The sequence below is a fragment of the Thamnophis elegans genome, chromosome 1 (assembly GCF_009769535.1).
Source record: "Thamnophis elegans isolate rThaEle1 chromosome 1, rThaEle1.pri, whole genome shotgun sequence".
NCBI lineage: Eukaryota > Metazoa > Chordata > Lepidosauria > Squamata > Colubridae > Thamnophis > Thamnophis elegans.
In genome coordinates, this window is record NC_045541.1 from 116829680 (window position 1) to 116844923 (window position 15244).

General features: G+C 40.8%; 1 protein-coding gene across 1 annotated transcript; it reads right to left on the bottom strand.

The window, feature by feature from the left end:
- Positions 1–742: 742 nt before the first annotated feature.
- Positions 743–4836, bottom strand: LOC116516590 (acyl-coenzyme A thioesterase 1-like). Its single transcript, XM_032229187.1, has 3 exons — positions 4182–4836; positions 3377–3579; positions 743–2996 (listed from the first exon to the last, which is right to left on the bottom strand). The coding sequence occupies exons 1-3, from the start codon at positions 4633–4635 to the stop codon at positions 2397–2399; spliced, it is 1257 nt and encodes a 418-aa protein (XP_032085078.1). The 5' UTR covers positions 4636–4836; the 3' UTR covers positions 743–2396.
- Between the last annotated feature and the right edge of the window lie 10408 nt (positions 4837–15244).

Genomic DNA, 15244 nt, shown 5'->3' on the forward strand with positions numbered 1-15244 from the left:
GTTGACTTTTAGCTGGAGTGAACTTTTCTCTCCAACTTCCTCATAAGTATTAAAAATAGGGCTGAACAGTGTGGCAAGATCCTGTAAGGGGGGCACAGGAAGCCAGGCGAGAGATAGAACAGAGGTAAAAACTGTTGACAGCTTAAGACATTATAGGAACTGCTCTTTCTTGTATTTTTCCTATGTACTTTGCTGTAACATTCCAAATGAACTTCTGCTTTTTGAAATGTCATGCTTGTCTCGTGTATGGAAACGCCTTGAGAATGCACAGTGTGGAACACGGCATAAAAGTAGGATCCTGGGCAGAGCCCAGGCAGTTCAGATTTTGGTGTGTGAACACGCTGAACTCGATGCATCCAATAAACCTGTTTCTCTCACCTTCGTGGTATCAAGTCCTGGTCTTTTGTAAGTAGATTACAAACCTCAATCTGCTGCAACACTAGGAGGAGACTTCCGGTCGGCAGAGGAAAAAGGATGCTGTGCTAGGAGGAGACTCTATGGTGGGGGTACCGGACTTCCAGACAGCTCCAGAATTGAACGGGGGGCTTCCAGTTAGGACCTTTGTGGCTCTATGAGTGTTTAAGGTTGCTGACCCTTGATCTAAGTGAACAGGTCTTCCAGCTCCCAGATCACCTCACGCAGAGAAGAGCTACAGCCTAAAAGGGCAGAAGGACCCAAAAAAGACTGAGAATAGCAAGGTAATAGAAGAGGAAGAAGAATAAAAAGATGAATAAGCAGCATATTGATTTAAAGCCAGAAATATTTTTATTAGGCATAATACCAGAAAGTTATGATAAACAGACCAAATGCTCAACGCTACATGTATTAACAGCAGTGAGAATTGTGTTTCCACAATATTGGAAAAATGAGAACACCCCACCAGATGAAAACATAATTCAAGAAATATTGGACTGTGCAGAGATGGATGGGTTGACATTGAAAATAAAAGATAAAAGGAGATACAGCGTACTGTTCAATGTGGAATAGGTTTTACCTGTGGTTAACGATAAGAGGTAGAAATTAGTATATGTAAGGAAAATATGAATGTTGTTTATAATGATAGGTATGCTGGTACAATATGATCCTAAATAAGCTAATATAATTATAAATATGGTTGTAATTATGTCTATTATCATTATTACTATTAGTATATCTGTTATTTTTTTTTCCTTCTTTCTTTTGTAAAATGAAATGCCCGGACAATACACTGTCTTCAAAATATTTATATATGAATTAAAATTTTGACTGTAACAAAAAAGAAAGCGAGAGAAAAGTCTTGAGATGAACTTAGATCTCTCAACCGTTCATAGTGAAAAACTAGAAAATATTCACGATGGACTCAGCAACCTAGCACCTACTGAGATACAAGCTCCCTTGTCTGGACCACTTTGTCTCCCTTTGTGGAAAGGGCTCTAAACCATGGTGGAAAGAGATGAACCCAAAGCTGGTCTCTGCCCTTGCAGAAGAGGCCAGAGTCATTGGCAGCAGAGGAACGGGATGTTGCTTTCTGTTGGTCTCAGAAACCCATCATAGCAGGTAGTGTCCAAAATGTCTGTCTGCCTTACGCAGAGTTTATTTGGCTTTTAAACAGTTTCAACAAGCAAAGCAAGAGCATAGGTAGCATCTTATTGATACATTCTCCTTGTCAATTTCTAAGACCATCCCAGACAGGGTAGAGGCTTCACAAAACACAATAGTTCATGGTACTATCTGGCTACTAATTAGGTGAGGTCATAGATGTTGAGATAACCGGTTACTGTGATCATGGCAGTTTGCTGCGCATGTCTGTACATAACCTTTGTATAACCTCTACAGCTTTCCTAAAAGTAAAAGGGCCTGAAACCATTACATCGCTAATGACATTTGTGGCAGTAGCTTAAGGATTTTATTACCAGAGTAACCTTGAATATCTAAATACAAAGATGTATAGCTGGAAGAGAATCTGTATGTAGTATCGAGGTGGGAGTGGAAATAAATTGTTTATGGGGTATGGTAACTGTATTCAGCTGCGTTGTATATGCATGTGCAATTGACTTGTATGGGCCCACTGAAAGCATGACAACATCTAATACATCTTGATTGTTTACCTCTAGTCCACAGAAACAATTTGCAAATCAGGTTTTGTAGTCTATCAATATGAAATAACCAAACTGCAGCTGATTGGAGAGAGGGATAGATCCGTTTATTACATATGATTTATGTGTAAGATGCTTAAGGGTCTCCAGCTAGAAGAGTTTTCCCCAAACTAATGAAAATTGTGGTGCCCCATTGGTGTACCTGAAAGTGGCAAAATATATTTTCTAGAGACCATCACTCTGAGTTTAACTTGGTTACCAACTGACAATCAAAGGCGTACGAGCAATTCTGCCTTTCTTACAACCCAATGCAACTGCACCCTATAAAGTACTTTTTAAAGTTGGTTCCAGCAAGTGTTGTCTGAAAAAGGCTAATATTCTTTGCCAGGCATCTTCCTGTGCCTCTGCATGTTCTTTCCACTTTCCGCCCCAGTATAAAAGGCTCCCAAGTGTCCTGTGAAGTGAAATACAGCACAAGGGCATATAAGGGGGCTCCAAGAGGTGTCCAGCTTCAGGATAGCAATAGAACTCCACATGACGTCTATTCTGCTGAAGGCGGCTAACAGCCTCTTGGCAGAACATTTGACTTTTCCAGTTTTTGTCATCCTGTCCACATATGAAGAGGTACTTGCTTGAGGACTTTTCAACAGGGATGCGGCATGGCCAGGTCGATGGGTCTTTGGGATCATCCATTGCTTCAGCAAAAGTTAGTACATTTGGAACATCAGTAGGTTTGACCCTGCCCAAATCAAAAGGATGAGGTGGAATGATTTGTCCTTTCACTTTCAAAGGGAAACAAGCATTTAACCCTGTGCCAGAAATGCTGACAGCAGCTTGGATGTTTGGCCAAAATGCAGCTAAAGAAAGAGCGAGATCTGCACCTTGAGACAGTCCCAGGACTCCAATTTTCATAGATTTAACCTGAAACCACAGCAAAAGGATTACCTTAATATCCATATCCATTCTTTCTCCTTTAATTTAAATTTATTTCCTAACTTCCTTTCCTCCAGATGGTATGCAATTATAACATTCAAAATACACAGCAATTTTGGAGAACATTAAGTGGAGGGAGGGTGGCCAAATAGAAATTTTTGCAACACAAGTTGGAACCAAACCCAAAACCTCTTCAGCATCAGCTTAAGATAATGTTTGCATTTATGAATCTCAGTATAAACTAAAGTTTTCCATTGGAACAAGACTTCAAATTAACTGCATTGTACTACAAAACTATAAAAGGACCAAATTATTTCTTGCTCAAAGGTCAATGCTCCATCACCCATGATCTTAGTTTGCTTCCATACCTTTTGTTGTTTCTGCAGGAACATTATTGCTTCACCAAAATAATCTAAGTCAATGAACTTTGGGAAAGCTGGGAGATCTTCAAAACCTAAAAAAGCAAGTGCCAGTGTAACAAAACCTCTGCTTGCCAAAAGGCTTGCTCTGTACTCCACCAGTCCCCCTCCAGTTCCATACAAGTCAAGAACTGCTGGGAAAGGTCCAGGACCTAAAAAAGGACATGAAAAAGAACAGGGCTTTACAGGAATATAAAACCACACAGGCTGACACTTTTGGAAGGAAAATTCAGGGACCAGCCCTACAATTTAAGACACCCTTTCCTAAGCTATAGTTCTCCAACAGTTGGTGGACTCCAAGACACCCAAATCAAACCATCTAGAGATTTAGAGCTATCCAGCACACCTGTGGAATAAATGCTGGACAGACCTGGTTTAAGACTACTAGTGGAAACCTTGCTTCAAGATAAATGGATATCAGAGAATGTCTCACCCAGTTGTGAAACAGAATTCCGAGTTTTATTGAGCTGGAATTCTTCTCTATTCAGATCTAGAATAAGTTTTTTATTTTAACTATTTTGATTTAATGCTGCTGTTTGATAAGTTAGTTTTGGTAGAATTTGGGAACCTAGAAGGGAAGCAGCTCCAGGGATGGAGAGATGTGTGTTTGTCTCAGGTATTTTCAATCATCTACCTTTAGGGATGAAATTGTTTCCAGTCAATTCATTCGCTGCCCGCTTTTCCACAGCCCTCCTAAGCGGGTTCGTTTCAGAGACCTCAGCCCCGCGACCCCCGGGGTTTCAGCCCAACTCACCGGGCGGGCAGAAAAGCGTGGCTCTGAGCCGGCCTTCTCGCACGGGAACCCTCTTCACGCCTTCGGCCATGAAGCGTCTCTCGCTGCGGCAGCTGCAAAGGAGCGAGCCGGTGACTCCGCGCCCGTCGTACACCTCGTAGGTGACACAGAACGGGGTGAGGACGTTCCGCTTACTCAGCCTCTTGTAGGGCGTCGTGGATTCCAGCGCCCACAGTAAGCCCATGGGCTCCACCCCGCAGTAGCTCCCACCTAGCGACGGGGAGCAGCTGAGGTCCAGTTCTCCGTTCCCTTCAGCCCGATAGTACGCGCGCGATTGGAAGAGGTGGCCGCTCTCATCCTCCAAAGACGCCGCGACGGTGACCTCCTGTAGCGGAGAGAGGCCCTCGATCTTCACCTGCACGGGATCGTCATACAGGCAGGCGGGGGAAGGCAAGACCAGGATGCGCGCCGCCATCACAGCAATTTTGCTTAAGCCAGACAAACTTCCCTTTGCTCCCGCTCAGACTTGCAGTGCTTCTTTCGCCTCCTGGACTTTGGCTCCCAGTTTATAGCCCGAAGGAAAACACGCCATGGAGGTTTCTGGGAAATGTAGTTCTTAAAAATAATAAATAATAACAGTCACAAAGTTCTGACAAATTGGGTGGGGGGGAACGAAGCGGAAGTCAACTTGGAGTAATAAAATAATATAAAGTGTTTATATTTTACTGAAATAGCCCACTAGGGGGAGCTATACCATGTGGTAATGGCGGAGGGAAAGAATATGTAAATGCTTGAGAGGAGAACAATGAATTGTAAAGGGAGTGGCTATGAATTGAGCGGGAAAAATGTGATTGCTTGATTGGCCAGAAGGATGCCAAGGGCTAATTGGTTAAAAATTGTATTTCCAAATAAGGTAAAAGATAGGGTAATTATTGTCTCTGATTGGTCTGTAACCACCCTCGTCAGGCTAGCTGACCAGGAGTAGGAGGAGTTAGGGAGGGTATAACTACTGTTTCACTTTCGAATTTGGTGTGGCTCTCCTTTGTGACTCAGGTGAAGTCAGGGTGAGACCCACCAACGCTTTGCAAACCGTTTTCAAATTAACTCTGATTTTTGGAAAATAAAAAGGAACTTTATTTTTCTACCCCGAACCTCGTCTCTAGAATTCTTTTAAAATTCTACAAACAAATTGGGGGCTCGTGTCCGGGATTCAATCTCTTGCTGGGCTCTAGGGGGGTCTCCCTTGGGTGCACCCCTCTCCGAATTTGAGAGGAGGGGGAACTACCTAGAGAACTGCGGAGCTCTTGGAAGCCCGTAAAAATTGTGCGATAGACGAGTAGTAGGGGGAGTTGAATAAAGGGAAAGAGGTTGAATAAAGAGGAAAAGACGGCTTGGAGATCGACCGGGAAACATCTGTGCACAGAACCCTGAGTGAGTACCTGGTAAAAGGCACCAGAACAAGACCCCAGGGCGGTCACGGTTAGAGTTGTGTGGTGAGAATCAACAACGGGGGCTGGGAAGAAGTCCTTTTGAGGGGTCCTGGGGGACCTGCAGGACGGAGTGAGTGAAGGGGATATTGTTGAATGTCCGGGGACGGTGACGTGTGAGTTTGGAAGGGTTGTTGAGAGGGACATAGGAACACATACTCGGGAGAAAGGTTAGCCATCAATCGGGAAGATGGGTGGTGGAAGTTCAATTAAACCAAAAATGAAGTGTGTAAAGAAAATAAGAAGTAATCCCAAACTTAAAATCAATCCAAATGGCCCTTTGGGCAGAATATTGGCTGGATGGGGATCCCCGCCCTATAACCGGGAGATTTTGAGGTTGGGGTTGAACAAAGAAGATATGGTTAATTTATGTTGTTTTATATAGTGGAAAGATAATAATGTTGAGTGGCCACAAGATGGCGCTGTAAAATTACTTTCAATGCTGTAATCTGTATGATTACGTGAAACAAAAGGGAGGTTTGTAGGGGAAATGAGCTAGCAAACGTGAGGAAAGATTTAACAAGGCAGATGGAGGAAGAGGAACTAATTAGACAGCCTCCTTTGGATTCCACACAAGAAGGAGAACAAATTAAGCAATTCCCTTTAAGGGAAACCCTGAACGGAAATGATCCCAATGGGATTCCGATCATAACATATGTACATGAACCCTTGCGATCATCCGAAGTACGGGCATTTAAGAAAGAAATGAAAAGTTTTGTTGAAGATCCCTGACCGTAAGCGATCAGTTGGATGCCCTATTAGGACCTAACGTTTACACCTGGGATGAAATGCAAAATATAATGAGAACTTTGTTTAGCCCAGAGGAAAGAAATTTAATTAGGACAGCTGCAATGGCAATTTGGGAAAGGGAGAATCCGGGAGTACAAGGAAATCAAATCAGAGAGGACATTAAATACCCATTAGTAAGGCCAAATTGGAATAATAATGATGCAGAGGGAAGACAGAATATGATGGATTTGAGATCAATAATCATAAAAGGAATGAAAGAAGCTATTCCACAAGCACAAAACATGACCAAAGCAGTAAATATAAATCAAGGGAAAGATGAGGACCCGGCGATAGATTTGCAGCGTCTTAAAGACGGAATGCGGAAATATGCTGGGGTGGATCCGGACAATGCTCTAAATATCCAATTGGTGAAAATCCAGTTTGTTACCAAAGCCTGGCCGGATATTGCTAAGAAATTACAGAAGAGGGAAAATTGGACCACGGAAGCTATGAAGGTTCTGTTAAGAGAAGCACAAAAGGTTTATGTAAACAGGGAGGAGGAGGTAGTGTCCTGAGAACACCCCTCCAGTGTATGTTGAAGAATTTTAAGAAGGCATATAATGGGGATTATGGGGACCCCCCAGCAACCCAGGCTAATTTAAAAATATTTTGTGAGTCAGAATGGCCCACTTTTGGTGTAGGATGGCCCCCAGAGGGAACTCTGGATCCTAGGGTTATAAGCTTAGTCCATCAAGTTGTAACAAACTCAGGAACTGGCCACCATCAGGTGAACTGAAGAGAAGTTCTACCTGAGTTTCTTCCCCAAAGCGATTAAGAAGTCCACAGGGACATGTTAGAAAGCTGTTAATAGTTGTCTTTTAAAAGAAAAGTAGAGCTCGAGCCCCACCCAGATGCAAATGATGTGTTAATAAAATATCTATATATCTTGCTCTTTAAAACTATGCCAGCGTTCTGCTGGGAGAGCTAAGAGTTTGGACCTTTAAAACTATGCCAGCGCTCAGCTGGGAGGTCCAATCTAGAACCCTGGCCAAGCAATGTGTGGACAAACATCCCTATACATTGTCTCTATAAATCTTGACCTTTAAAATTATGCCAGCGTTGCTGGGAGATCAAGATAGAAATGGAACACCCCAGGGCAGAGACAGGTATTAACAATTTAGTGCTTAAAGAGATAGAACAATGGGTGTAACTTCGAGCAAAAGTAAGAAAGTTAGCAGATAATAAGGTAAAGCCTGACTGAATGGGAAGACCTAGGTAATTGGACTTGATTAATTTGATGTAATGTCTGTTAAAAAAAAAAAAAAAAAAAAATTTCTTAGATGTGAATCTATACTAATAACATGTAGAATTGAATGGCGTTGAATTGATTGTGATATGTTTAACCAAACTAGCAGAATAAATAAGCTTCTCAGCTTGGGCTTGAAGCTATGGGGGAAGGGAGAGTAGTTAGGATTTAAACTGCTCTCTCTGAGTTTCTCAGCTGCTTGGAGAATGAGCCATAAGTTCTCCAAGGAAAGAAATTTGAAGATTTAAAGTGACAGGACCTCCCCCAGGCCTGAAAGTGTTGTTTCATGGTATGTGTGCATGTGTGTGTGTAATCATTTTCAGACCTGGAGGGAAGTTGAGACTTCTTAATAATAGAAAATGGAGCTCATTGGCTTATGTACAGCTCCCTGAAATAATTATAATAATTGCTTTGTATGAAAGAAGAATGAAATGGGATATTTTTGTATGTGAAATTAATCTAAACAAGCAGCCTGATTGCAGTGCAAATGTATGTCATGGTAAAAGTTGATATGAATGTACTATAAAGAAACAGTAAGCTGCAAGATTGTTTAATGGTATATGCATGTATGCTTGTGTGTTATCATTTCCAAACCTGAAAGGAGGGTGAGATCCTCTAATAAATAAAATGAAGCTTGGTGGCTTGTGAAAAAGCTTCCCGAAATAATTATAATGATTGGTTGGCATGAGCAAGCATGATTACAGTATGAATGTATATGTCCCCGAAAGTGATAACTGAAGAGATCCAAAGACCTGTGATCACCTGCGTGAATCCCCCCCCTCTTTTCCCCCTGAGTCATTCTTTGGAGGAAAACAGGAGAGGTGGGGAGAGAGTGTATGTATGTGTTTGGGTGAACAAATGAGGGAATTGCGCCTATTTAGGGAAGTAGGTGAGTTATTGCAAACATGATTAATCAAAGATAAGTATGGGGACAGGTTGGACAGTAGAGAGTAACGAGAAAGTGATAAGAGTGGGAGAGAGGGAGAAAGAAAAAGAGTGAAAGAGACAGAAAGAGACAGAGGACAGAATTGTTGCCTATAGCTTTCTGCCCACCCCCAGCTAATGGGCCATTAAGATGGCCCGGCTAGCTCACTTTACATAATAAGACTTCTCCTCACTGCAGCTGTAGGGGGAAGGGATATTACTCAACTGACCACAAGGTATCTGAGAACTCATCACAGCCTAGATGAGAGAGAAGAATGGAAAAGAAAGAAAAAGAAAGTGAACAGAAACAAAGAGATAGAGGATGAGAGAAACAGAGAGAGAAGAGAGGAAGAGGAAGTGTTGGGTTTAGAGGAAGAATGAGATGTGCAGATAGTTAAAATTCAGTTTGTAACTAAGGCGTGGCCAGACATCGCCAAGAAATTGCAGAAAAGGGAGATGAGGTTGAGAAGAAGGGAAACAGGTTGGCAGACCAGGAAGCTAAAGAAGCTGGTATGAATGAAGTTGTTGAACAAATCAAAATTATGATTCCCCATGTGTATGAAGTGAAAGAAATACCAATTTTTAATGAGAAGGAGGAGAATAAAATTAAACAAATGGGGGGAAAGAAGGATGAAGAGGGGAAATGGTGGTTACCAGATGGGAGACAAATCCTCAATTACCCCCTAATGAGACAAATCTTTGAGAGATTACATGAGGGGAGCCATTGGGGAACTCAAGCTTTGATTGATGAAGTACTAAAGAAGTATGCAGGAATAAAAGTTTATACTGCCGCGCAACAAGTGACCCAAAAATGTATAATTTGTCAGAGGGTAAATCAAAACCAATTAAGGGAAAAACAAAGAGGAGGGAGGCCTTTAGCGCTTTATCCTTTTCAAAATATACAAATAGACTTTACTGAAATGCCACAGGTGGGAAGATATAAATATTTGTTGGTTATTATAGATCATTTAACGGGGTGGGTGGAAGCCTACCCATGTTTTGATGAAACTGCTAGAACTGTTGTCAGATTAATCTTAGAGCATATTATACCAAGATATGGAGTGGTTCAGAGAATCGATAGTGATCAGGGAAGACATTTCACGGGGAAGATTACTCAAGGAATTGCTAATGTATTGGGAATTAAGTGGGACCTGCATAGCCTGTGGCATCCGCCCTCTAGTGGGAAGGTGGAAAATATGAATGGAAAGATTAAAACAATGCTGACGAAATTGTATTTGGAGACAGGGATGAATTGGACAAAAGCTTTGCCGATAGCTTTATTTAGAATAAGAACACAACCCAGGAGGGATGTGGGAGTTTCACCTTATGAAATGTTATTTGGAATGCCACTAAGGAATGCTGGGATACGAATGAGGAATTTACCTAGTAAAGACAAAGGGTTGATACAATACTTGCAAATACTGTCCCAGACTTTTGATTCTTTCAGAAAAGCGGGCTATTTAATACAGACTCCTCCATTGAGCTTCAAAGTACATTCCATTGAAGTGGGAGACCAGGTGTGGATAAAGACTTGGAAGGACGATTCCCTAAAGCCAAAGTGGGATGGACCATTCCTGGTGTTGCTGACCACAGACACTGCCATCCGGACGAAAGAAAAAGGCTGGACCCGTTACACCAGAGCGAAGAGAGCCAACTTGGAGGAGTCGGAAACATGGAAAGCCTTTCAAAAAGAACCATTGAAACTGGTGTTTAAAAAAAAAAAAAAAAAAAAAAAAAAAAAAACAGTGACTTATATCCTTTTGAATATAACCCTAGTGGCGGTTGGGGGAGAATTATGGATTGAACCGCCTAGAATCTTTGAACCTGATGGAACTTGGACACAAATTTGGTGTTATAATGACAAGGAGAGTGAGTGTTTTCCCATGAATTGGATCTTTGAACCCAAAATTTGGTGGTATGAATCTAAGTTACAACCAAACTGGCAACAAGTAGGTCAGGAGGAAAGTTGGATAGTGGTAACACAAAAGAGAGGGGGTAAGTGTCAAACCACTCTATATTTGCAAATAAACCGAGAGACTGTAGGAAGATATACTTGTACAATGTGGGAGGAGAAAGACTATTTAAACACAAGCTCTTTAGTGGTCTCCCCAAGTTCTTTCGAATTTCCTCCTATCCCCTCGTGGATGCTGACTGCTTCAGCTATTAGGAGACGCTCCCTGCGGAGAAAGAATAGAGCCGTTGGTATGGTGATCTGTTCGAAAAGTGGGGGACATCGAAAGGGAGAGTTCCAATACTGGAAAACTGCCCAATATGGATGTAATCTGACTCTGGAGGTAACACCAAGGCAAACTCAGAGAGATCCAGCTTGGACTTGTAAAAATCAAAGTAGAGAGTGGATGAGTGGAATCACCCAGATGTGTGAAAATGCAACCAGGGAAGACTCAAGGTGCTATTGGATAGGGAAGGCCTTGTGGTTCAGTGGTTGTGGCACGGAAGGGGAAGGCACTGAGAATCTCCACTTTCTATGTGATAATACTAGGAGTCAGTATTTACAACCAGGAAGGGGTTGTGTAAAGTATTGTGGGAACCTGCTCGGAGTCATCAACCAGCCTATCCCTTAAACCCCCATGGAAAAAGAAAGAACAGAGCATTACTTGCCATAACCCAGGCCTACTCACAAGGTATAATGTGACCCTGTGGGTTGGACTGGGAATTATTAGTGGACAACCTGGGGCAGCATTACTAAAATATCTTAATCATACGGTGGTCAAGAAGAAGAAGAAAAGAAGAAAAATGGGAGCTTTCATTAGATGTATGTAGAGCAATGGATATGATAGCCTTCCGAAAATGTGGTTCACAAACCTGGACTGGCCTGTTAGATGAAGGAGGGTTCCTAGGGGACATTTTCAGAAACTGGAAGCAAGCCTTATTTATGGTGGGTGTAATTTTTATTGGATTAATGTTGTTGCCATGTCTAATCCCGGTAATAAGAAACTTAGTAATCACAACTGTGAAAAGTATTATGCAGGCCCAACAAACAGAGAAAACAATGATGGTACTAAAGGAAATTGGTAACCAAATACACCTGTTGGAAAGTATGGACACTCTACACCCTATGAAAAATACTGAAACTGAGAAAGAAAGATTGAAAGAAATAAAAGAAAATATTAAACAAATCACCAAATAAGAAATGGGGGAATTGGAGTAATAAAATAATATAAAGTGTTTATATTTTACTGAAATAGCCCACTAGGGGGAGCTATACCATGTGGTAATGGCGGAGGGAAAGAATATGTAAATGCTTGAGAGGAGAACAATGAATTGTAAAGGGAGTGGCTATGAATTGAGCGGGAAAAATGTGATTGCTTGATTGGCCAGAAGGATGCCAAGGGCTAATTGGTTAAAAATTGTATTTCCAAATAAGGTAAAAGATAGGGTAATTATTGTCTCTGATTGGTCTGTAACCACCCTCGTCAGGCTAGCTGACCAGGAGTAGGAGGAGTTAGGGAGGGTATAACTACTGTTTCACTTTCGAATTTGGTGTGGCTCTCCTTTGTGACTCAGGTGAAGTCAGGGTGAGACCCACCAACGCTTTGCAAACCGTTTTCAAATTAACTCTGATTTTTGGAAAATAAAAAGGAACTTTATTTTTCTACCCCGAACCTCGTCTCTAGAATTCTTTTAAAATTCTACAAACAAACTCAACCCTGCGAACTGCCAAGGGCTTGCAAAAGTCCCCTTGCTGGAGTTTGCCCCCCTGCACAGCAGAACTGGCAATCAAAAAGCAAAAGAGAGAATTTTTGACATTGACTTTAATTATATGATGTAGAGATTTTGTGGACACCAAACCTACTCAAAAAGATGGGACTATCCTACTAAAACAACTGGCATATTCAAATATTGCCATGATGTCTATTATAAATCATATTTATTAGGGACCAAAAGATTATTGGTTTTTTTACACATTTATTTAAATATTTATTTGCAACCATAGATGTTACTAAAACACATATGAAATTACAGCCGTCATATTAGTTCAACAGATCAGCCCCAATATTAAAACCACTATTTGTCAAAATGTCAAATCAGAGAACAATATATCAATCAATCAGAGTAGCACTGGAAGGGACCTTCAAGTTTTACTAAGGTTTTATATAGTGGTACTAATACTTCACATGATTTTTATTCTGTGCCTCTGTTTATACAACCAAGGATTGTATTAGCGTTTTTGGCTACACACACCCACTGCTGCCTCATATTTAAGTGATCGTCCACTATGACACCAAGGTCCCTCTCAAGTTATTGTTTTTGAGCCAGGTTTTGCTTAATATGAACTTGTACCTTTGGTTTTTCCTACCCAAGTTTAAAAACTTTGCTTTTCTCCAGGTTAAACTTCATTTTGTTGGATAGGGCCCATTGTTCAAGCCTGTCAACATCATCTGCGAATTTGATGAGTTCCCCTTATATACCCTAATCAGTCATTTATGAAGATGTTGAAGAGTACTAGGCCTAAGACAAATCTTTTTAAAAAATAAGTAGTCATTCAATAACATACTTTTTTATCCATATATCCTTTAACAGCTTATAACAGTAACTCTGAGTATTGTTCCAACAAGGCAAGAGTTTAATTACCTCCAAAATGCCAAGGATTAGATAAAGTTCCAGGTCTAATATCTTCATATGTTTTTATTTCATTCCTCAGTTCATCAATCCACACAGAGACAGATGTGTGTAGGTCAAATAAAGCTAGCAGTTTATGTAGTTAAGAAACATGGGAGCCATCACGTCTCCCACTGGTTTAACTGGAAGCCCATTAATCCCATTACAGGGTACGGGTCATAACCTGAATACTCTCTGTATTGTCAGAGAAATTATGAGAAAAGTAAGTATTCTGCAATGTATTCTTTTCCTTGCTGGTGGGGGTACGTCAGTGGTGGGATTCAAATAATTTAACAACCGGTTCTCAGCCCTAATTACCAGCTGGGTAGGTGTGGCTCGGTTATGTGACTATGTGGGCGTGGCCAACTCATTGTCACTCAGGTCAATGGGCACTTCGCCTTAGTTGTTACAATGTAATAAGGGTTAACCAGAGAGGCAGTTTCTATAAGCAGGGCAATAAAGATGAGGCTAGAAACAACACCAGAATATTTACTCCTGCCTTCCATACAAGATTAACCCTGTAAAGTGGAAAAAAAACACAAAAAGAGATTTCTTCCAACAACCGGTTCTCCGAACTGCTTAGAAAGTTAACAACCGGTTATCCCGAATAGGTGAGAACTGGCTGAATCCCACCACTGGGGTACGTGTTTGGTTTTTTTAAAAATGGGTGGGTATGAAGTAATTAGACATCATATAGAATCCATTTTGAAGACGATCTTTGCTTTAAATGAACATAAGACTGAGCAGGGAAGGGTTTTGACCAACAACTTTTAACCTAACGTTCTAGTGCAGGAACGTTAGATCCTGCCTATTCTCTTTGCTATCACTGTCTCCCAATAAAAGTTCCTTTTGAAATGCTACCTGTTTCAAGAGTTCTGCTTTCTTGAGAGGGCCGCTGAGGTTTATGATTGCAACAGTGCGGAAATGACCAGTCATAAGTTCCAATTGTTCGGCACTACAATAACTTCAAACTGAAGTAATGGTCATTAATCAAAGACTACTTACAGCATATATGCAATTCTTACCTTGATTTGCTGCAGAGAAACTGCTAAACTGTCAAAAGATGGTGGTATATTTTGAACTTTCCAATTAAAATACAACATTATTTTCAGATCTCATCTGTTCAAAGGCTGACTTGGACCCTGAGTTGCCTTCTATAAAATAAATAATTCAACTGGAAGCCCCAATTACTAGAAGATGATAGAGGTAGTTTTTAGCAATTCTTTCTTTTGCAATCTCCTCAAGGTCACCGAAGACTCCAGCTAAAATGTCTGTCTGCAGAACAATTCCATGAGTAGAATTTGAATGAGTGAAGCCAGATCTTTGCCTACAAATGGTTTGTTTTGAAATGATCACAATCTCTCTACTTCCGGATGAGTATAATAATCTTTTAAAGATCCCAACGCTCATCTAATGCTCTTACTCTTGCTTTTATATTCTTTTAAGCTTGCTTTTTATATGCATTTTCGGTTTTAATACATACATCCTATACATCATCTAGGTTTGCACTTTTTTCTCTTTTTTGTTACTGTAAATTCTGGAGAGTTTTCTATGCTTTTAAATTGACTGCATCTCGCTCTCCTTATACTGGCTTATGATGATGATAAAGATTGGATTTGATATTTTGGAATGATGTTGAACACAATCTAACTGAAGACAGAAGGAAACCATTTACATATTGATAGAGAAATCTGATGAACTTCTACCTATTATAAATTAAAAGATACCTTTGGAATTTTTCTTGCCTCCTGTGCAGCTATGAGATTGTGGAACATGAGGGAAGCAAAGAGGAGGAAGATACAACATTTCACAAGACTTCACAGACATCTTAAAAGGCTTTACCTGAACATATCCTGGGTATTGTTTCAGATGTGGACTTAAAGGAACTAAAGGATCCAGGGTACCCTTGCGGATAAAAGGTTAATATGATATTAATAGCTAATAATAAGATAATTATTTCTTCCAGAACTGAATCATTTTATTTCTTTTTAAGATAAATATTCCAGCTGGGAAAAAGG